At 40.1% G+C, this 22,050-nt stretch overlaps 2 protein-coding genes across 51 annotated transcripts in view; one reads left to right on the top strand and one right to left on the bottom strand.

Moving 5' to 3' along the window:
• The window catches only part of VWA5A (von Willebrand factor A domain containing 5A), a 28,987-nt gene extending 26,228 nt beyond the window's left edge, over positions 1-2,759 (bottom strand). For 4 of the 50 annotated variants that reach the window (XM_082683774.1, XM_082683809.1, XM_082683790.1 and 1 more), the window contains exons 1-2: positions 2,248-2,664; positions 1,653-1,694 (exon numbers count right to left, since the gene is read on the bottom strand). The gene's annotated coding sequence lies outside the window, so the exon portion shown is untranslated. Of the gene's footprint in view, positions 1-1,632; positions 1,695-1,868; positions 2,226-2,247 lie in introns of those variants that run through there. The other 46 variants (XM_082683773.1, XM_082683767.1, XM_082683801.1 and 43 more) reach the window with 35 other exon arrangements.
• Positions 37-21,419, top strand: LOC309841327 (uncharacterized protein; the record flags this gene model as incomplete). Its single annotated transcript, XM_082684203.1, has 3 exons — positions 37-128; positions 11,751-12,663; positions 20,412-21,419. The coding sequence occupies 3 exons, from the start codon at positions 37-39 to the stop codon at positions 21,417-21,419; spliced, it is 2,013 nt and encodes a 670-aa protein (XP_082540329.1).
• Between the last annotated feature and the right edge of the window lie 631 nt (positions 21,420-22,050).

The following is a 22,050-nucleotide window of genomic DNA, read 5'->3' as shown; positions in this document are numbered from 1 at the left end:
ACTCTCTGGCATAAGAATACATTCAGAGGACTAATGATGGAGCTGGAAGGAGAAAGAAGCTATAAAGATGGGGACAAAGAAGCCAATGGGAGGGCTCCTTCTAAATGCCAGACCCAGATGGGGAAGCAGTAAGATTCACAAAGTCCCTACTACACAGGAAGTCTCTGAAACACCCCGAAGCTGGGTCAAATACCAGTTCCACTTTTTCACAAGTATATGTAATATACCATTCCTTAGGTATATGGGTATAATGAACTTAACCCCTGTGAAACTCAGTGTTCTCCTTCTAAAATGAAAACCATGTACCTATTTCTCATATACGCATATGTAAATTTATATATGGGAAATCCCTTGAAGAGCGCCTGGTCTATGGGAAGCATTTAATCAATGGTAATAGACTAGTGTTGCTCCTGTTATAATTATTACAGTTGTTAAACAGACCTTGGCTGTTAACTTTGCATCATGCTACCCAGAGACCTGCTTCAATAAGGAACTGCTTGATCTAAAATGGGCCCCTGCAACTTAGATCACTTACCCTTGTGGCTTTTCTTTTGGGGCTCACAACTGAAACCACTGTGTGTTTCCTTTGTCCACGGTATTCTGATATACATATATACATATCATGTATGGAACACATCCTCTGTTTTAAATCAAGCTGTCCTAACCGTATCTTCCGAATTTTATTATAATCTTAGACCACCACTTCACGTGATATGGTAACAAGGAGATAAATTTACATACCTAAATTATGATTTACATTATGATTCTTTAACCCGGAGAATAAGCAGGTAGGTCTTGTACTAATCATTGGCCCTAGTAGCCCTAGAAGCTGCCCTCCAACCACTCTGAACAGAATCACTTGTGATGTTGCCTCTCCCTGCTCTGTCAAGGGTGACACAATCTGCAATTTCTAGTACCAGTTAGGGGACTTTTCACTGAAAATACAACTTAAGGAACTAAAACAGAATTGCCTGGTGCCCAGGGAATGCTGAAGGAAAGTGAAATTAATGTGTTTATCCAGAGTCCCAGGGCAGATGAGTCCTGGGGAAGCCCAAACTTCACTCAGGAATCCACCGTCCACAGTCCAGAAAAACATGTAGGTTCTTGAGAAGGGCAACTTTCCTTCCCAGAACAACACCCCCCTCACGGATAGTGAAGTTTTTGGCAGAAATGCTTCTAGACCCTTTATGCTCATTCCAATCACTGTTTAAAACCTCACACCCTACCCCCAACCAGAGCAACTCCCTGTGACTCATCTGTCTCATAGCGATGGTGCTTCTTGTAGACTGTGTCCCATCTCCACAAATCGGCACCAAATAAATCAGGCTTTTGGTTTGGTGTTTGTTATCTTAAAGAACTGGATAAAAACTGAGTGTAGCTAAAATGGTCCGTGTTTGATAGAAACACAGAGGGCAGAGGCAGTTGTAGTGAGGAGAGAATCCTCAGGAAAGGTTCTCATTCAGACACTTGACTGGGGTAAGCTCTCTGGGGGAACAGGCTGTCGCTGGGGGAGGGAAGAATTTCTAATAACATCAGGAGGAAGCTTAAAACAGGAGAAGGACCCAGGACACAGGGGAGCAACAGGTGAAGAAAGGTCAGGCAAGCAAAGCTCCAAGGGTTGGCGATACTCACCAAGGGTTGGTGATACTCACCAAAGGTGGCTTCCAGGCGAAGAGAGAGCAGAGAGCGATCTCCTACAAAACAAAACCAATCAAAACCAAAACATAAACCAGCCTTATGTCCCCAGAACAAATCCCTCACTGAGGAAAATTTTCATTTCTGCAGCTTCTCTCCCACCGTTCCCAGTACAAACTGAAGTGGGTCACAATTAGTCCTGGGCCCCTCAGGATGGCATTTCAGAAATGCACCTAGCAACAGGTGGCAAAGACTGACCACAGCAGCTGACCAAGGTCAAAGTGCTGAATCCGAGGCAACTTGAAGAAGCCCCCTAAGCCAGGGGCTGCGTGTGAAGGTGGACTCCTCAGGAATCCAGGAGTCTGGGCTCCTTGCAGTTCCGCCCCCCGCCAGGGAGAAAGAGGAGCCCACGAGCTAGTGGCGCAGCGAGCCACACCCCTGCAGCTTGCTGCGGGGAACCAGCTGAAAACTCGTGATCCAGCGCAAGAGGCGATTTGAATACGCAGTGGGGCTTAGACAGAAAGAGAAAGCGATTTAATCTTTAAACTTTCAGTTCTAGGTTTGCAGCGTCCAAGCATTAGCGGAAGGGATCACAGTCCACCCCTCCAATACCTCTATATGAAAGGGATTAGGAAACCCAGCTGGGTTTTAAACTTCATTTCCACAGCATGAAATTAGATAAAAATGAGAAAACATTAATTTTCTACAAAAAAGAAAGAGACAAAGGTAAAATAAAAGAGAAGAAAAGTTATAAAATAAAAATTAAAAAAAAAAAAAAAAAAAAAAACCTTGAGAGGATCAGGGATGCCTAAATCCCCTATCCAGCCCTCATAAAACTCCCCTAAACTGCCAAACCTGCAGAAAACCTCCAGAGACCTAACACCAGAACTCAATTTCCCACCCCCTGGGCTTGCAGTCAAAACAAGCCCCCGGCAGATTTGGCGATGGGAAAAGAGCGGGTCTCAGCCACTAGAGTGGAGGGCTGGGATTCAGCCCCAGCGAGAGCAGCCGCAGGTCACCTACCTTTTCAGGAAGTCTGAGGGCTCTGAGTCACATTTAGCAGAAAACAGCCGCTGACAAAATTTCTGGGAAGACCTGCCCCTTCTAGGGACCGGTTATAAAGTAGCGACTGCCTGATTAAGGGATCAAGGGAAAATTCTTCAACCCTATGATGTTTGCTTGTTTTCCTTTGCCTAGTCTCAGTGAGGGAACCATCGGAGGATAGGCAAAGGGAAGAGATTTTCTTTAACCAGTGAAATGCTTGAAGAGCAACAATCACATCAGATCACATCATCTTTCTGTAACAGATTTAATTATCAAGGGCTTACTGTGCACTGGGCCCTACTAATAATACTGTGTGATAGGCCCTGACCTTTATGGGCATTATATCATTGACTTCCTAACATCCTTCCTAACATCATGGGGGGAAGGGATGGCCAGAGAGGAGGAGGAGGAGACAGGGCAATGCTTACAGGGACCAAGTCTGCCAATCATGGGTGGTTTATGGGTTTTCATTGGGATCATAAAATTAAGGTGTTTGGTTTGGGTTTGGGGTTTTTTTGTTTGTTTGTTTTTGTTTTTTGGGTTTTTTGATGGTGGGGGTAACAATTTAAGTGAGAACATCTATGCTCATTTTCCGGCTAAAGGATACTAGAAGCAACCAAGTTTCTTATGTCTTCTCTATTTCAAAATGATGCTAAATCTGACACTTAAAAGAATCATATTACCATTGAGACTATGTATAGGTTCAAGAGAATAAATGTATGAAAACTCAGGTTAATTTTGGTCTCTGCAATGTCATTCCCATTTACTTTCTCTGAGTTTATCTTATTTGCAAAATGAAAATAATGGCATACCTACTTCTCTGGGTTGTTACTAAAGACCAAAGGGATCTTAATGGATGTGATATCTGTGTGTCTGTATGTCTGTGTGTGTGCGCGCGCGTGCGTGCACACACACACACACACACATATAGTGAAGCACAATATAAGCACAGATTCTATTTTATCATAATTAAGCTTTGAGACTATGTTCCTTACATGTACCAAATTAATTGTGAAAGGGAATGACCCTTTGCTTTCGGTAGAAATCACATCTGGTATTGTTTCTCCTGACTGTAACTTCTGTTGGCTGCAGTGTCTGGTCAACAACAGGGAGATGCTGGAAAAACGGACAGTTTATCATCTGACCCAGCTGAACTGGAGAAATTAAAACTAGACATCTGCCACAGACTCTGCATGGCATCTGGGTTGGAAGGAACGGAATCAGGAAACATACCTATGATGCTGGTTATCAGAAGGACACTTATATGAAAGACCTCTGTACTTGGCACAATAGACATAATTAAACAGACCTTTATAGCCATTAAAAATATGAATACATTTTATTTATCTGCTTATTCATACTTTCCATAAACACAGTGAATAATTTCCCTCTTTGTATATAGACTATTAAATGAATCCAATGATCAGAGAGTAAAAGAGAAAATGTTACTCATTCTTTTAGTCAACATAAAATTATTGGACTTCTTGGTGATGCAACATGGGGGCTTAAGTGGGTAAGAGAAGAATAAATGAAACAAGATGGGATTGGGAGGGAGACAAACCATAAGTGACTCTTAATCTCACAAAACAAACTGAGGGTTGCTGGGGGGAGGGGGTTTGGGAGAAGGGGGTGGGATTATGGACATTGGGGAGGGTATGTGCTTTGGTGAGTGCTGTGAAGTGTGTAAACCTGGTGATTCACAGACCTGTACCCCTGGGGATAAAAATATATGTTTATAAAATAAAAAAAATTAAAAAAAAAACATAAAAAAATTATTGGACTTATACTGTAGGCAAGGCATTGTTCTAAAAACTGTCATTGTAGCAATAACAAGACACAAAGATCCTTTCCTAGGTGAAGTTTACATTACAGGGGGAAGAAATATTCAATAAACAAATAAGCAAGTAAATAAAAAAGAAAATATCTGATAGTATAAATGCTTAAGGAAAACAAAATTTGTAATATAATAGAGAATAAACACAACCTACTTTAGATTAGGTGTCTTCACCCAAAAATCTGTCCTTGAGACTGCATGTTGCTAAGCATCCTCCAATATCAACTCTCAAGTTTACCCCAAGTTTAGCCAAGTCTATGTCCATTCAGAACTAAGGACACTTCCCAGCCTCCCTTAAAACTAAATGTGTGACATTAGGACTAAGTTCTGGTCAATGGGAAATAAAAAATGACATGGGCAACCACACCCTTTCGAAGAAAAGATTATGACCTCCTCACTTTCCCCTCTTCCTATTCACTGATGGGAATGCAGATACATTCTGAGCCACTTTAGACTATGGAGACTAGGGTGAGAACCCCTAAGAATGAGAGTCCACAAGACAGAAGGGTCCCAAGTCCCCGAGGCTTTCATGGAGTAGAACCACTGTATTAACACAGATTTTACAGGAGAAAGTAATGAATTTCTCTATGATTCATAACACTTATCTGGGCTCTGAGCCACACGCTCCTTCACCTCCCTATATCTGATTATGATCAATAAGAAGAGTAAACTTTTAAAGCCAACAACTTCTTTTGAATATGAAAAGCATATTGATAGAAAATGAGAGAGAGGTCTGTAATTATGAGAACAGGGTCTGATCCATTTCCGCACCTACCAAGACAACACATAGACTCTGTTTATGCCCGTGTGTGTTGATCATAGAATGCTGCTTATTTCCATCCAGTTCTTTCCAGTTTTTCCCTTCCTGAAAGAAGAGCTGTTTGTGTTACTGCATAGAGATAACTTAACACAGGGCCCTTGGGTGTCTTAGTTGGTTAACTGTCTGGCTTAGGCTCAGTTCATGATCTCAGGGCCCTGGGATGGAACACCACGTGGGGAGTGCTGAGTGGGGAGTCTGCTTGTCCCTCTCCCTCTGACCCTCCCCCTGTTCATGTGGTCTCTCTCTCTCAAATAAGTAAGTAAATAAATAAATAAATAAAATCTTTAAAAAAGAGAGAGAGACTTAGTAAGGTCTGAACAAGTTGTTCTGGCCATCCCCTTATTTCCTACTTCCTATCTATCTCTCTTATCATCATGGAGTTTCATAGAAGTCTCCTGTTGTTCTTTTCTCTCCTCTAATGTTTCCTTGGTGATTCATCTAAGACTTCCTCTTGTTCTTATCATATTTGAGCCCTTTATGTGTTCTTTCTTTTTTTTTTTTTTTTTAACTTTTTATTTTTTATAAACATATATTTTTATCCCCAGGGGTACAGGTCTGTAAATCACCAGGTTTACACACTTCACAGCACTCACCAAAGCACATACCCTCCCCAATGCCCATAATCCCACCCCCTTCTCCCAAACCCCCTCCCCCCAGCAACCCTCAGTTTGTTTTGTGAGATTAAGAGTCACTTATGGTTTGTCTCCCTCCCAATCCCATCTTGTTTCATTTATTCTTCTCCTACCCACTTAAGCCTCCATGTTGCATCACCACTTCCTCATATCAGGGAGATCATATGATAGTTGTCTTTCTCTGCTTGACTTATTTCGCTAAGCATGATACGCTCTAGTTCCATCCATGTTGTCGCAAATGGCAAGACTTCATTTCTTTTGATGGCTGCATAGTATTCCATTGTGTATATATACCACATCTTCTTGATCCATTCATCTGTGGATGGACATCTAGGTTCTTTCCATAGTTTGGCTATTGTGGACATTGCTGCTATAAACATTCGGGTGCATGTGCCCCTTTGGATCACTACATTTGTATTTTTAGGGTAAATACCCAATAGTGCAATTGCTGGGTCATAGGGCAGTTCTATTTTCAACATTCTGAGGAACCTCCATGCTGTTTTCCAGAGTGGCTGCACCAGCTTGCATTCCCACCAACAGCCTTTATGTGTTCTTAAAACTTTTTAATCCTTTAAGTAAAGAAGTGCCTAAAATGCATAAAATTATTTGATTAATGAATAAATACGTATAAATGCTGATGGTTGTATACCCTTAGGTCTTGTGATTGCTATCTATCACAGCTATTGTAAAATAGATTTCAAACAGACCAAATGGATAAATGCTCAGAAATGTACACAAGTCTTATAAGCATTTACTACCTGACCTATCAGTGATAACAATTGCCATTAATAGCCATCATTTTTATCTAACTTGCAAATTTTATGCTTGAAGAGATCACATGAAAACCGAGCCCTAAAGGAACTTATCATAAATGGGTAGATAAGCAATAAGGTGGATTGGAAAAAAAAATACAGATCTAGCTACTTTATATTAAATTCTTACTAGAAACCAGTGTTAAGGGGCACCTGGGTGGTTCAGTGGGTTAAAGCCTCTGCCTTCAGCTCAGGTCATGATCCCAGGGTCCTGGGATCGAACCCCGCATCGGGCTCTCTGCTCAGCAGTGAGCCTGCTTCCTCCTCTCTCTCTGTCTGCCTCTCTGCCTACTTGTGATCTCTGTCTGTCAAATAAAGAAATAAAATCTAAAAAAAAAAAAAAAAAAGAAAAGAAAAGAAACCAGTGTTAAGTAATTTACACAGTAGGATGAACAGCTTTAATTTCACACAGGGTTAATGACTGCCGCCACAAAGCCACTTAGTTGCTCGTCAGAAACTCCTTAGAAGAGGCTGACTATAGTTTAACAGTAGTAATTGTCATCGACGACAAGCAAATATACTTTGGACAGACAAGCACAAATAAGTACAAAAGGAGATAGGCAGGTTGAAGCTCTTGGGTCTAAATCCCTGAGGATGAAAAGAAGGCATACCTTCCTCATCCAGAGGCTCAAAAATTTTGAGGAAAACTAGGAATCAGGTTCTGATGTTTTAATACCAACTTGGTTTTGCCATTGAAATCAGTCTGTGAGTCTAGGCTCGATGCCTACCTCTACTACTGAACAGTTGTGGAATCTTGAGAAAGCCACTTAACTTCTCTGGTGGGATCCATGACATCATTTGTGAAGCAAACTAATAATACTTACCCTATACGTATGTTCGGAGAATTAAATAAAATAGGATTTTTAAAGTCATTTGTCACAAGTAGGCACTCTTCAAATGTTAGTTCCACTTTCCCTTTCTTGGGGCATTTTCCCCTTTCTTGGTTAGCCTGGTTAAATGCTGAGAGTCTGGAAGTCTTCTATCATTTAGGTTCTTTAGAGAACAGGCTATTATTATGAGAAGGATTCCTAAATTTCTTACATTTTTATTAACTCTAGAAATATTAGCTTGTTTTGTTTTTGTTACTCACCATGTCTCTCACTATAATTACTAGTAGTTAAAATAAGCAAAACTAAAAAAAGGGGCAAAACAAACAAACAAAAAATTAAGCGAACTTGCTTTGGTGAGTGCTGTGAAGTGTGTAAACCTGGTGATTCACAGACCTGTACCCCTGGGGATAAAAATATATGTTTATAAAAAATAAAAATTAAAAAAAAAAATTAAGCGAACAGACAAAGAAAACAAAACTTCATCCTAAGATTGGGTAGGGCAAGAGTAAGGGGGGAAAAAAGCAAAGTTTCTAATAATGAAGAGAAGTCTGCATTCCATCTATTTTCAATAAAAATCAGAGGAGCAAATAGTTTATATCAGGAACTGTGTAAGCATTATTTCATTTACAATCACCTTGTGAAATACTATAACTCCATTTTATAAATGGCTATATTAAGGTTCAGAAAGAACTACTGACTTTCTCAAGGACTTACAGCTAATGAGAAACAGGCTTCTTCTCCATACCAGAACCTTCTGGCTCCAAAGTGGGTATGTTTTCACCGTGCTAGAATTTCATCTACAACTGGAAGAGGTAAGGGAATAGGTAGAAATTGGAAAGGGGGTAAAGAAATGACAAAGAAGCAGCCAAATCTCTGAGGTTTGTAAAGGACAAAAGGATTCCATGGGAAGTCTACTCAGAACAGAAAAATGGGGTGGTTGGTGGCTCCACAAGTTCTTTGACTCCTAATTCCTTTTTATCTTGATTACCATGTACTATTTTTTCACTCTTAAACTCTCTCAACACCCAGCATTTAATTGCTCCCTGTGCTCAGAGGGCTCTTGTTCCCTGGGTCTTGAACTACATCACGGATGGGGCTCCAGAGGGACTATGAAGTAATTGAAAATCCTACACAGATAGGAGATTATTTTGCTTCTGCTAACTCTGAGGAAATCACACTAGGTGATAGGACAGTTGTTGAATATATAGCATCCTCCCTCTGAGTGAGTCTGAATGCAAAAGACCAGTTGAGGTCTACAGCTAGAGCGCCCGAGTCCAATTCCATGGCACCTAGGGAAGACAACATTTGAAATGGAGAGCCCCACACCTCTATAGAAGAAACTGAAGATAAAAGGAGGGGGAAATTTGTTTTCCTTACTTGAGCCAGTCATGACAATTCGATCATGTAAGTCTCAGAGCAACTCCCCATCTTTCTCAACTTTTCACTTTACTCTCAACTCTGGAGTCCTGGGTAGCAAGAATTGTTGGAAGAAATCACAGTTGAGGGCTTCCTTCTCATTTTACGCAATGACTAGAATCCTTTCCTCCATCACTCTATCAAATAGCATTCAGGAATGCATTCATTTATTCTTTTATGTTCCCCATGCCTTAAGTCATATCTTCCATGTTCCAAGCACCACACAGTTGCTTCGAATTTAAAAATTAGATATATTTCCTGATATGGAGAAGGTATATTTCTTCTTTTAAGGATTTATTTATTTATTTGAGTGGGGGGAAGTTCGGGGGGGGGGGGGGAGAAGGAAACTCCCTACTGAGCGCAGACCTGGACATGGGGCTTGATCTCATAACTATGAGATCATGACTTGAGCCAAAATCAAAAGTCTTATGCTTAACCCATTGAGCCACCCAGGCACCCCAAGAAATTATATTTCTATGGCACAGAGAAAATAACCTTTATGATACAAAGATATATAAAACACATTTTCCTGGTTCTCTTTCAAATTCTTCAAAGATTTAATATATTTCTTCATACACATTCCCTTTCCTTCTCCTTTTCCAAAAATGTATTTCTCAGGTATTGGTCACCATACCTATTTTGGCCTCCTGTACCGTATTTCCTATAGGGGCCTCATTAAGACACTGACTATCATCTTCATGCAGGTAACAACTTCCCAAATTCTTTAGCATGAGACCCTCTATAATAAATATTATAATAATGAACCATTATATAGCACTTTATTATGTATCAAGATCTTTCATAACATCATCATATTTAGTCTTTACAATAATTCTGAGAAATAAATATTATCTCAGTTAATCAAAAACATTTAGTGAGTAGCTACTATATACCAGGCATAATTACAAGGCTACCACATATTTTGGGGCCCCTGGGTGGCTCAGTTGGTTAAGCATATGACTCTTGATCTCAGCTCAGTTCTTGATCTCAGGGTTGTGAGTTCAAGCCCCACATTGTGCTCTACACTGGGTATGGAGCCTATTTAAAAAAGAAAAATAACCCACATTTCAAGGAACACAATTACAGTGCTGCATATCAAAATACAGATTTGTGGACACAAATGAGGGGCATAATGTTGAGATTACTCTAAGAAGTGGCAGAAAGTTTCCTATGTTACCACTATCGTACTGCCTTAATTATTAGCAATTCCTTCTTTCATTCTCATAATGGCCTCGTTGGAATGATAAATTCAGGTTGAGGCTACTGGTACAGGGAGTGCTTTCTGCTTCTTTATAGATGAGAACATGAGGTTCAGAAATGTTAAGTTGCTGATCCATAGTCACACCACCAAAAATCAGAACTTGAACTTGGGTCTTTAGATCTCTAATCCAAGCTCTTTTAATATGTCGTATTCTTAGGAGTTTGTTGGACACTTAGGTAATCAGGGACAGGGTCCCCAACAGGAAAACAGGGAGCTGGGACAGCTAAAATGAAACCACACTAGTTTCCTGTTTTACAACTTAGGCAAGACCACAGTAGTATCCTGTCTAGTAACCTCTGTAGAAGAGACTTCTGCAAAACATCCTGAAACAAAGCAATTAACCATAAAACTTTGGTCACTATCACAAGTCGAGGCAGTTAATCTCCAGATATTAGCCCAAAAGACCATTAACACATGAATAGAACCTGATAGGTGCATGATCAAAATCCCAATTGGCACACCTTAGCAGTCAATCCACAAGGGGCCCACATTCAGGATACTCAAGATAGTTCCCAAAAATAGCTTATGAAAACCCCTAGATTTGAATGCCAAAATGGCAACCCTTTTGGGTCCCTACCCTCTTTGGGAACTTTGTACTATTACACAACAAACTTTGCACCAATCATGACTTATTCCTTTTCCTTCTCCTCAGGAAGGTTGGTTCTTCTTCCTTAGCTCTCTACTTCCACCTATCACATACATGACTTTTTTCCACCAGCAAGAAAAAACAATGAGTTGCCATCAGTTGTGAAGATGTTCAAAGTTCATCTTATCTTTTCTAGTTTGGGAATTAGATACTGCACATTTCATTGTGTACCTAAATTCCTTTCATTAGGCATGGACTCTCAAGCCAAAAGGAGGCTCACTACAGCCATTGACTCCCAAGGTTAATAAAGAAGACTTAAAGTAGTCTGAGGACAAAAGTAATAATTTCAGAGCATTCTAAAATTTAGGGTATTTGACAATGGCTTTGAATAACACTAGGTGCTTTCTGAAAAGGAATCAGGAGGATAAGGTTTCCAGGCTAGTCAAGTTAAGGGCATTTGTTGCCACATAATTGGTTGTGGATGTTAATCTGTTCAGTATTGAGGTCTTCATTCCCTTAGCCATGATAGTGTTTCATATTGCTTTGTATCCGTACTCTTGAAAGAAGATGATATCTTGAGACATAAAAGCATACATGTGCTTTACCACCCCCTAAATATCTTCGGTAGAATCCCTAATTCTTAATTTCAGCATCACATTTATATTTAAACAAAGACTGGGGCACCTAGATGGCTCAGTTGGCAAGTATGTGACTCTTGATCTCGGGGTTGTAACTGAAAGCACCATGTTGGGTGTAGAGATTACTTAAAAATAAAATCTTCTTTAAAAATGTAAAAAAATATTGGTGATGAATGTGTTGGTATTGTGTCTGCCACGAGTCAGCTTCTGCATCCATGCTTTCACCATCTTGTGTGCTCCAGGAACAGGAGGAATCACACAGAGCTCCATGAGTTTATTCTCCTGGGAATACCTCAGACAAAGGGACTGGAGACTGTGCTGTTTGTCATCTTCTCATTTATTTACCTCTTCACCCTGCTTGGAAATTCACTCATCCTTACAGCAGTTGTCTCTTCCTCTACCCTTCACACCCCCATGTATTTCTTCCTGGGACTTCTATCTATTTTTGACATGCTGTTCCCATCTGTAACCTGTCCCAAGATGCTATTCTACCTCTCCGGCCAAAGCCACACTATTTCTTATGAGGGCTGTGCTGCTCAGCTCTTCTTCTACCATTTCCTTGGGTCTGCTGAAGGATGCCTCTATTCTGTGATGGCATATGACCGCTTCGTGGCCATCTGTTATCCACTGAGGTACATGCTTATCATGAGACCCGGGGTCTGTGTGGGTTTGGTTGTGGCAGCCTGGTTGGTGGGTTGTCTCCATGCCACCATCCTGACCTCCTTCACCTTTCAGTTAACATACTGTGACTTCAGCCGGGTGGACTACTTCTTCTGTGACATTCCTGCTGTCTTACCCCTGGCCTGTGCTGACAGTTCCCTGGCCCGGAGAGTGGGCTCCACTAATGTTGCCTTTCTGGCTTCAGTGCTTTGGTTCAGTGTCTGTGTCTCCTACACTTACATTGGGATTGCCATTCTGAGAATCCGATCGACAGAGGGCAGGCAGAAAGCTTTCTCCACCTGCAGTGCCCACCTCACGGCAATCCTCTGTGCCTACGGTCCTGTAATCATCATCTATCTGCACCCCACACCCAACCCCTTGCTTGATGCCATGGTGCAGATATTAAATAATATTGTCTCACCCATGCTGAACTCATTAATATATTCCTTAAGAAACAGAGAAGTGAAAAGTTCCCTGAAAAGAGTGTTCCACAATGTAGTTAAATTATGGGTTTTTTAAAATGGATTTTGGAAATTTATTTCTCAACATCATCCATATATTTCCTCCTTTTAAATAATAGAAAATGCTTCCTTGAAAGTGTTCTATTTTGTTTTCCTAATAAGATTTTCTATGTTTGTTATCTCTGTAACCCCTGGGGCCCTAGAAATAACTCTACAACTAATGTTATCCTCCTGCCTTGTTCCTGGATAAGGAACCCATGGGGCATAGCATGCATCTGGAGACAGATTTCTTCTTCCTCTAATGGACAATTTTGTCTCATTGAACATAGTGAGGAGGGGTGGCCCAGAAGCACCCCTCATTATTCCCTCTCTGTGCCAGATCACTCTCCTTTCATTTATCTCGCTGAACTTGGAATATTCTTTTCTGCCTATGAACATTTCTGTTCCTCCATGTTGCCAAGAACAGTATTAATCAATATTTTTTTTCAAAGACTTCCATTTATTTATTTGACAGACAGAGATCACAAGTAGGCAGAGAGGCAGGCAGAGAGAGAGAAGGAGGGGAAGCAGGCTTCCTGCTGGGCAGAAAGTCCTACGTGGGGCTCGACCCCAGAACCCTGGGACTTGAGCCGAAGGCAGAGGGTTTAACTCACTGAGCCACTCAGGCACCCCTATTAATATTTATAGAGCATGACCTGTTCTCCGGGCACTATGATGAACGTTTCACAGATACTATCTAATCTTCATGTCACCTTCATATAGTAGAGTTTTTGTTTTGTAAAACAAAGAAATAAGCAAACAAAAAAACAGTTTGAGGGTAATGCTATGGTATCTGGTAAAGCTTAGATGGTGTTTTCAGGCAGATTTCATCATACTTATATTGATACTTGTTCAGCAGATTTCTTGTCTGTCTTATTCACTCTCATGTTCTCAGGACATCACCCAGTGACATAGTAAGAATCCAGTGTAAATTCATTGAATGAATGAATGAATATCACTCAACCATTGAAATTATGATATATTGCATATTTAGTCACACAAAAAAAACCCATGAGTGAAATAATTAGAATGCATGACAACAATAGACACTAATTTAAATATAGGTCCACATTTAAGTAAAATTAAAGGTGGATAAAAGCTGAAATGTGAATGGACTCTGACCACTATTTTGACCATTTCTAAATCAGTGTTGCAATGACTGTTTGGCATTGGAGGGAAAGAAAACCTTTAAAACAGTTTAAATCTTTCTTATATGAAAACTTTAGCAAGCAATCAACATAACATTGTATTTAAAACATAGGCACACACACATATGTGTGCAAACCACTTCTAAAAATCTTACTTCATCAACAACAAAAAAGAACAAATAATTTGATTGGAAATGGGCAGCTCCATTTTGAAATAGATACTTCCCCAAAGAAACACACAAATGGCCAACAAGCATATGAAAAGATGCTCAATATTGCTAATCATTAGGGAAATGTAAGCCAAACTCACAGTGAGTCATCACCTCTAACCCTTTAGATGGCTATTACTTAAAAAAGAAAATAATAATTTTTGGCAAGGATGTGCATAAATTGGAAACTTTGTGCACTCTAGGTGGGAATGTCAAATAATGCGTCTACTCTGGAAAATAGTGTGGTACTTCCTCAAATAATTTAAAATTACCGTAGGATTGAGCAATTTCATTTCTGAGCATATATCAAAAAGAACTGAAAACTAGTTTTGGAAAAGATATTCATATTCATAGCATGTTCATAGCAGCATTATTCAGAATAGCCAGGAGGTGGAAGCAATCCAGGTATCCACTGATAGCGAATGGGTAAACAAAATGTGGTCTATACATATATAGAATATTACTCAGCCTTAAAAAGGAAGGGAATTCTGACACATACTACAACATAGATAAACTTTGAGGATATGCTGTTAAGTGAAATGCACCAGTCACAAAAAGGCAAGTGATAGAATGGTGGTTGCCAAGGGCTGGCGGAAGGGAAAATGGGTAGTTGTTTAATGAATATAGAGTTTCAGTTTTGCAACAAGTTTTGCAAAAAGTTCTGGAAATTGGTTGCACAACAGTACAAAGATACTTAACACTACTGAGCTGTAACACTTAAAAATGGTAAAGATAGGACCACCTACATGGGTCCCTCAGTTAAGCACTGACTCTCCGTTTCAGCTCAGGTCATGAGCTCAGGGTCATTAAATCAAGCCCCCGGTCAAGCCCCACGCTCAACACAGAATCTGCTTAAGATTCTCTCTCCCTCCCCTTCTGCTCCTTCCCCTGCTCACACATGTTCTTTCTCTCTCAAATAAATAAATCTTTTAAAAATGGTAAAGACAGTAAATTTTATGCTCTATGTAATTTACCACAACTTAAAAATAAACCTGATTATCCACTTTTCACATATCCTTTGTTTTTTTAGTTTGCTAGGTCTCTCCCTGGTCTTGTAACTACATATACCACTGAACCCTCTCAGATTGCAGTTTAATTGTTAAATACCTTAGTCTGATGTGGGCAGAGAAGAGATGTAGCCTGAGGTAGCCTTCAAGGGATCTGCCTAGAGTTACCATTCACTGAGTGCTCGCCCCTTATCCAGCGCCGTGAAACTGATTTATGTATATTATCTAATCTACCTATGTAAGAATGCTGAGATCATTTTGTAGAATGTGAAACAAGGTTTGGGGGTGTCAGCTAAATTTCCTTAAGTCGCACAGCTTGCTTATGGTTCAAAGTAGGATTCTAGCTCCCATCCTCATGCAGCTATACATAATCTAGCAATTTTGCTGTAACTTTGAAAGCAAATGTTTGACCTTCTACACACACTGCCCCAAAAATCTTATTCCAGCTTTTTTCCTTTTACTACCTCTGATGTATGAGAGCTATCCCACATTATTTCTAATTTCCGTCCTCAAACCCTTCAAAAATCCATTTTCTTAACCAACTGTAACTCTTCCTTTTATTTTCCACAAGTTACTCTGGCCTTTTCTATTATTCATGAATCTTTCCTTTGCCTTACCCAATACACTGACTCCATAAAACAAAGGTCCAGGGAACAGGACGGTCAAAGACAAAATTCCTATAAGCAGGCGAAGCAACAAAAAGATTGTGAATACTTATGCCTACTTTTTATCTTCATATAAATGCATCTGTGTATAAACGGGTGGTTGAAGAGAGTATTCACCCAAATATTAAAAATGGGTCATCCAATCTGGGGTGATTTTTACTTTCTTCTATATGCTTCTTCTCTACTCTTAACAATTTTATAATGAGATTATAACATTTGATTTTTAAAAGAACTATTTTCTTTCTTTTTTTACATTCAATTAGCCAACATATAGCACATCATTAGTTTTTGATGTAGTGTTCATTAATTCATTATTTGCACACAACACCCAGTGCTCTCATCACATGATGTGCCTTCCTTAATGCCCATCACCCAGTTACCCCATCTCCTCACCCACTTCTCCTTCCACAACCCTCAGCTTGTTTCCCAGAGTCAAGAGTCTCTCGTGGTTTGTCTCCCTCCCTCTCTTCACATTCAGTTTTCCCTCCCTTCCTCCAGGATACTCTGTGCTATTTCTTATATTCCACATACAAGTGAAACCATATGATAATTGTCTTTCTCTGATTGCCTTCTTTCACTTAGTATAAGACCCTCGAGTTCTATCCACATCAATGTAAATACTAGGTATTCATACTTTCTGATGTCTGAATAATAGTCCATTATATATTATGGAATTCTTCTGTTGAAGGACATCTTGGCTCTTTCCACAGTTTGGGTATTGTGGACGTTGCTGCTATGAACATCGGGGTGCATGTGGCCTTTCTTTTCATTACATCTGTATCTTCGAGGTAAATACCCAGTAGTGCAATTGCTGGGTCATAGTGTTAAAAGAGCTATTTTCAAGAGAAAAAAGAAAATAGACATCTCATTATGGGATCAAGAGAGGCTAATTATGCAAACTGGAAAATTTAAAAAAAAACAATTACTTTGAAGGAAAAACTGGACAATCATTTCTAAAACCAATAGTGTAACACATATTATGTTGTTTATAAATTGTGTCTGATTTGTAATAAAATGTCTTAATCCCATGGAGTGTGGTTCTGTGTTTCTCATCCTCATTAGTTTCTATCCTCAGTTGGCTCTAATTTTCTGAGTGTTTCCAGAAGATACCTCTGTGGGGGGCTTTCCCTGAGTCCCAGAATCAAAGTCTGGTTCTCAGGATATGTTCAGGTATGGAAATTCAAAGAGTAAAATATTAAGTTCAGTCCTGGCGTCATCAGATCAGGCCAAAGCAGGGCAATAACCCACATACATTCTCAGTAGCATCTCTCTGACCCAGGACTGTCTTTTCTCCTTCTTCCTGACCAAGTATCTCAAATTCCGTAGCCTAAAGATCCTCCTTATTTGTTGCCCTCAGTGTATTCTAACTCACTCCAACATCTAGGACTATCTCTTCATATTCCCTCACTCTCATGACATACTCTAATGCAATGCTGCTGAAAACCTTCTTCGCATTTCTTCCAGCTCTTCGGAGAGAGACCATCCATCACCTTTACAGTGACCACCTGGGCCCTGAATAATCATTTCCCATTCAGCCTCTCAAGCCTGATCTCACAATTCTTTTCTTTGAGTCCTTTAAGTGGGCTGTGCTCCCTTTCAAAGCATTTGCACATGCTTTGCCCCACCTAGAACATGCTGTGCTTTCCCCCTCCTGCACCCTTACTCACTCATCAGGTCTCAGACCAGATGGCATTTTCCCAGGGAAGTCCTCCCTGACCTTCAGGGAACACCAGGTAGCTACAAATTATTATGTGCACCTATGTTCTGACAGGCAGGAGGAACATGAGCAAACACAAATACTCTCCCATTACAACTTTTCAATCCATTCAACTTTTCTTCCTAGTATTTGCCACATTAAATAATTATAAATGATATATACGATGATTTGATTAATGTCTTTCTTCTTTTACTTGACTGTCAGCTCTTTGCAGGCAGAGACCAAGGACAATTCCTGTTCACCAGAACATAGCAGTGTTATTTTTTTATTTATGAGAGAGAGAGAGAGAGGGAGGAAGGAAGGGAGGGCAGGAGGGTGCACAAGTGGGAGGAGGGGCAGTAGGACAGTAGACTCCCTGATGAGCAGAGAGCCCAACATGGAACTCGATCCCAGGACCCTGATCACATGACCTGAGCCTAAGGCAGAAGTTTAATTGCAGAGCCACAGAGGAGCCCCAGAGATTTTATTTATTTATTTATTTATTTATTTATTTATGAGTGTGCATATGAGCAGTGGGGAGGGGTGAGAAGAGGGGTAGGTAGAGGGAGAGAGAGAGAGAGGGAATCCCAAGCAGATTCCACGCTGAACATGGAGCCTTGGTGCTCTATCCCAAGACACTTAGCCAATATCAAGAGTTAGATGCTCAACCAACTGAGCCACCCAAGTGCCCCCTAAACACTCCTTAAGCACTGAACCCTGAAAATCAGAAACCATATGGCCAAAAGTCCTAAGGACTAAGTCCAAGTCCTAGTTCCTTTAAGAGTGACCTCCATGATTTGTTCTTTTATCCTAACTTTCCTCGTCTATAGAAGATTTCATCAGAGTTTTATGAGGTTAAATTAAGACTATAAAAAACTCTTTGCCTCACAGACTTAAAAAACTTGCTTTTGAGCAGAAGGACTATGTCTGACCACAATTTCCCAGATTGTTCTGGTTCTCCTTGCAAATAATCAATGCCTTCCCTGTCATAACCGGTATTTGTTGGAACAAATGAATCCATGTATGCACAAATAAGCAAATGAATGAATGTATTTGAGAAATTTGGTAAGTCATTCCTTGCCAAAAAAAAAAAAAAAATACTTCTAGAGTATATGAGGAATTTCACTTGGAAGCTTGAACAGATGTCAAGCAATATAAAACAGATGCTTCAAGTGATAGCTAAGTATTTTCTTGGCCTCTTAACATGCTTCTTCTCTTTTTTTCCTGGCAATAAGCCTTTCCACTCTCTTTTGGAGAACTGCCCATCTCCATTCCACTGTACCCTGTATGCTGGCCACAGAGGTAAGCATATGACCCAGCCAAGGAATTCAGATTTTAATCTGGAGCTGAGGCACATGGAAGCAAAAGGCAGCTGAGCCTGACTCATCTGGTGGTGGCGCTCAGGGAGGCCATTCCATAAATTCCTACTGCTGAGGGTCCTAGAGCTGCCCTAGTTCCACCCATCCATGTGACTGGTTTTCCACTCATTTATTTAATTCTCTGGGTTACCCCCGGTTACTGTTGTTTGCAATAAATCAATCCTATCATACAGTGCAGTAAAATAACATAATTTGCTTATTACGATAACATACACATAACATGGACATATATAGTAAATACATATATGTGCATATTAAGTGTGTGATATATGCACCACCAAACGAATATTTCAAAATTATTATTCCACTGAAGTATATTTTACAATGGAAGTCAGAAAAGATTTAGTCTTTAATCATTTTCCTCCCCTGCACTCTCTCTCTCTCTCTCTCTCATTTCTAAGGTCCAATTAGTCTAAGTATCTAATTGCTCTTTTGCTCAATTAGGATCCCTGACTTGGGGGATTAATACCCAAAGGAAGAGAAAGTTATTTAAAATCATTTGGCAATGATTGCAGCTCCTAGAGTCAGGAGTCTGCGAAGGAATTAAAGTGCATTTAGATTTGTGACATTCTATCTGAAAGTGACTGAAAAGAGAAGAGTTCAGGATATCCACCTGCAGACTATAAGCTGATGGGGATTTAGCAGAGGAGGTCTCCTTCCTTCACTGGGGAAGGAAAGGAAAGCAGCATTCAGCAGCTCCAGCCAATTACGTCCCCTGATTGCCATGTAAGTCCCGAAACCTTGCCCTTCACTTCTCTTACCTTGGCTCTCACTCCCCTCATAATCATCACAAAAAATAAAAAATTAAAAGTATAGATAGATAGGTAGATAAAGGGCTTAAGCAATAGCCTTCATGAGTTGATCTATTATTTAAGGATCTTAGTGTATTGTAAAAGTTAAAAGATATCAGCATTTTTCAAAATATGGAACTTGGACAGGCGCCTCCTCTACTACCACTGGGCCTTCTGCTGCCTTAAGATTAGGCTAGTACTTAGCTTAGGTCTGGTTAAACAATTATAGACTCTGGAGACTGAAAGGGACACGACCAGTTACTCATTGTGCTAAATTCAGGAAAATGGAGGCTACCGGGTACTCACATGCACTAAAATACAGAGCATATGGACCCTGTTAATGCAATCTCGTGTTCATAAAGAGCTTTCTGAGACCCTTCTTTGGAGAGTTTGCCATTGTTGACCTCATACCTAGGGAGACAATGTGGGAAAGATTCTGTATCTTTTGTACGTATGGCTTATAGGATCAAAAATGGTTTTTGGAGAGTTCATGTGGGCAAATGGTCTTAAACAAATATAAGAAACTTGGAAGGGTCCTTGTTTGTAACACAAACATTGAGTCTTCATAGTTATCCTTTTAGAATCACAAAGCAGCACTAGGAATCAATATAATTTAATAGTGAACATGAAGATGGAAGATAGGAGACTGGTCATGTAGGGCTTCTTTGTGAGACCATAGTAAGGGGCATCTTTAAATAGGAACTGCACCTCCAGAGAGATACCCAGTATGGAGAGAAGCAAGCAGATGAAGACAAGTCTACTCTGTAGACATCTGCATCATCTGGATCCTTTTCCATTTCACTGGCTTAAGCACGGTTTATTTACATACATATTAAATTTAACCATAGATTTCTTTCCACAGACACCTAAGAGTTGGTTCTTCCATGGAAATGAGAAATCACACAATGGTGACTGAATTCATCCTGCTGGAAATCCCTGGGACAGAGGACCTAGAGACTGTCCTCTTCTTCCTGTTCTCCTCATTCTATTTGTGTACTCTCTTGGGAAATGTGCTCATCCTTACAGCTATCATCTCTTCCTCTGGGCTGCACACCCCTATGTACTTTTTCTTGGGAAACCTCTCCATGTTTGACCTGGGTTTCTCTTCAACAACTGTTCCCAAGATGCTGTTATACCTTTCAGGGCAGAGTCAAAGTATCTCTTTTCAGGGATGCATGGCCCAGGTCTTCTTCTACCATTTCCTGGGCTGTACTGAGTGCTTCCTATACACAGTGATGGCCTATGACCACTTTGTCGCCATCTGTTATCCCCTGAGATACATGGTCATCATGAATCACAGGGTCTGTGCTATCTTAGCCACCGGGACCTGGATGGGTGGCTGTGTTCACACCATCATTCTAACTTCCCTCACCTTCCAGCTGTCCTACTGTGCCTCTAACGAGGTAGACCACTACTTCTGTGACATACCTGCTGTCTTACCTCTAGCCTGTGGGGACACATCTCTAGCCCAAAAGGTAGGTTTTACAAATGTTGGTCTTTTGTCTCTCATTTGCTTTGCTCTCATCCTTGTTTCCTACACTCGCATTGGGATCTCCATATCAAAAATTCACTCAGCAGAGGGCAGACAACGAGCCTTCTCTACCTGCAGTGCCCACCTCACTGCAATTCTTTGTGCTTATGGGCCGGTAATCATCATCTTTCTCCAGCCAAATCCTAGTGCCTTGCTCAGTGCGACAATTCAGATATTGAATAATCTTGTCATCCCCATGCTGAACCCACTAATCTACAGCCTTTGGAATAAGGATGTAAAATCAGCCCTGCGAAGTGCATTTCATAAGAGAGGCTTTGCTATGGAGAAAAAGAGAAAACCTACAGCTTTGGTGGGCAAAGTTTGAGTTTCTGTTTCTTAGGACAAATTCTCATTTGCAGCTTCCGAGATATTGAGATAAGTTTAAAAATATATGTCTTTTTCCTGTTTCCCTCTGTTTTATCATGAAAGATGATTAATAGACTCACTTAGCAGACACTGAACTGATTGTTATGCTGCATAGAACTTTCTCCCAGATCCACCATCCTCCCTAAAGCATTTCTTGGTTGTTTAAATCTCTGAAAGGTAAGAGAACATATATTTTTCTCATAATCTCAGTTAAAAACAAATGCACAAAATCTAGAGAGAAAGGAGGATAGAAAAAAAATTCAAGAACTACAAGATTAATACAGAATACCAGAACTGAATATCCTTCCTTTTTGTAGAGCATAACCTCCAACTTTCTGCTGATCAACACCAAAACTCAAACCAAATTAAGTAACGTGTAATTTAAAGTTAGATCTTTCTCATGCATAGTCAAGTGTGGTTCAAAGATTTTTCTAGTGTGTGCATTCTTCCAGGATCTGAATATTCTTATTGCATTATTAGCTGCCCAAAAGGCTATGAACTTGAATCATTTTCTTATTAGCTCCTAAAGGAATCCACTTTAGTTTTGTAAAAATTGGTAAAAAAAAAAAAAAAAAAACAAGCAAGCTAAT

This window comes from Mustela nivalis, assembly GCF_964662115.1.
Source record: "Mustela nivalis genome assembly, chromosome: 9".
NCBI lineage: Eukaryota > Metazoa > Chordata > Mammalia > Carnivora > Mustelidae > Mustela > Mustela nivalis.
Note: the sequence above shows the minus strand (reverse complement) of the source record. Positions and strands in the feature narration are given on the sequence as shown.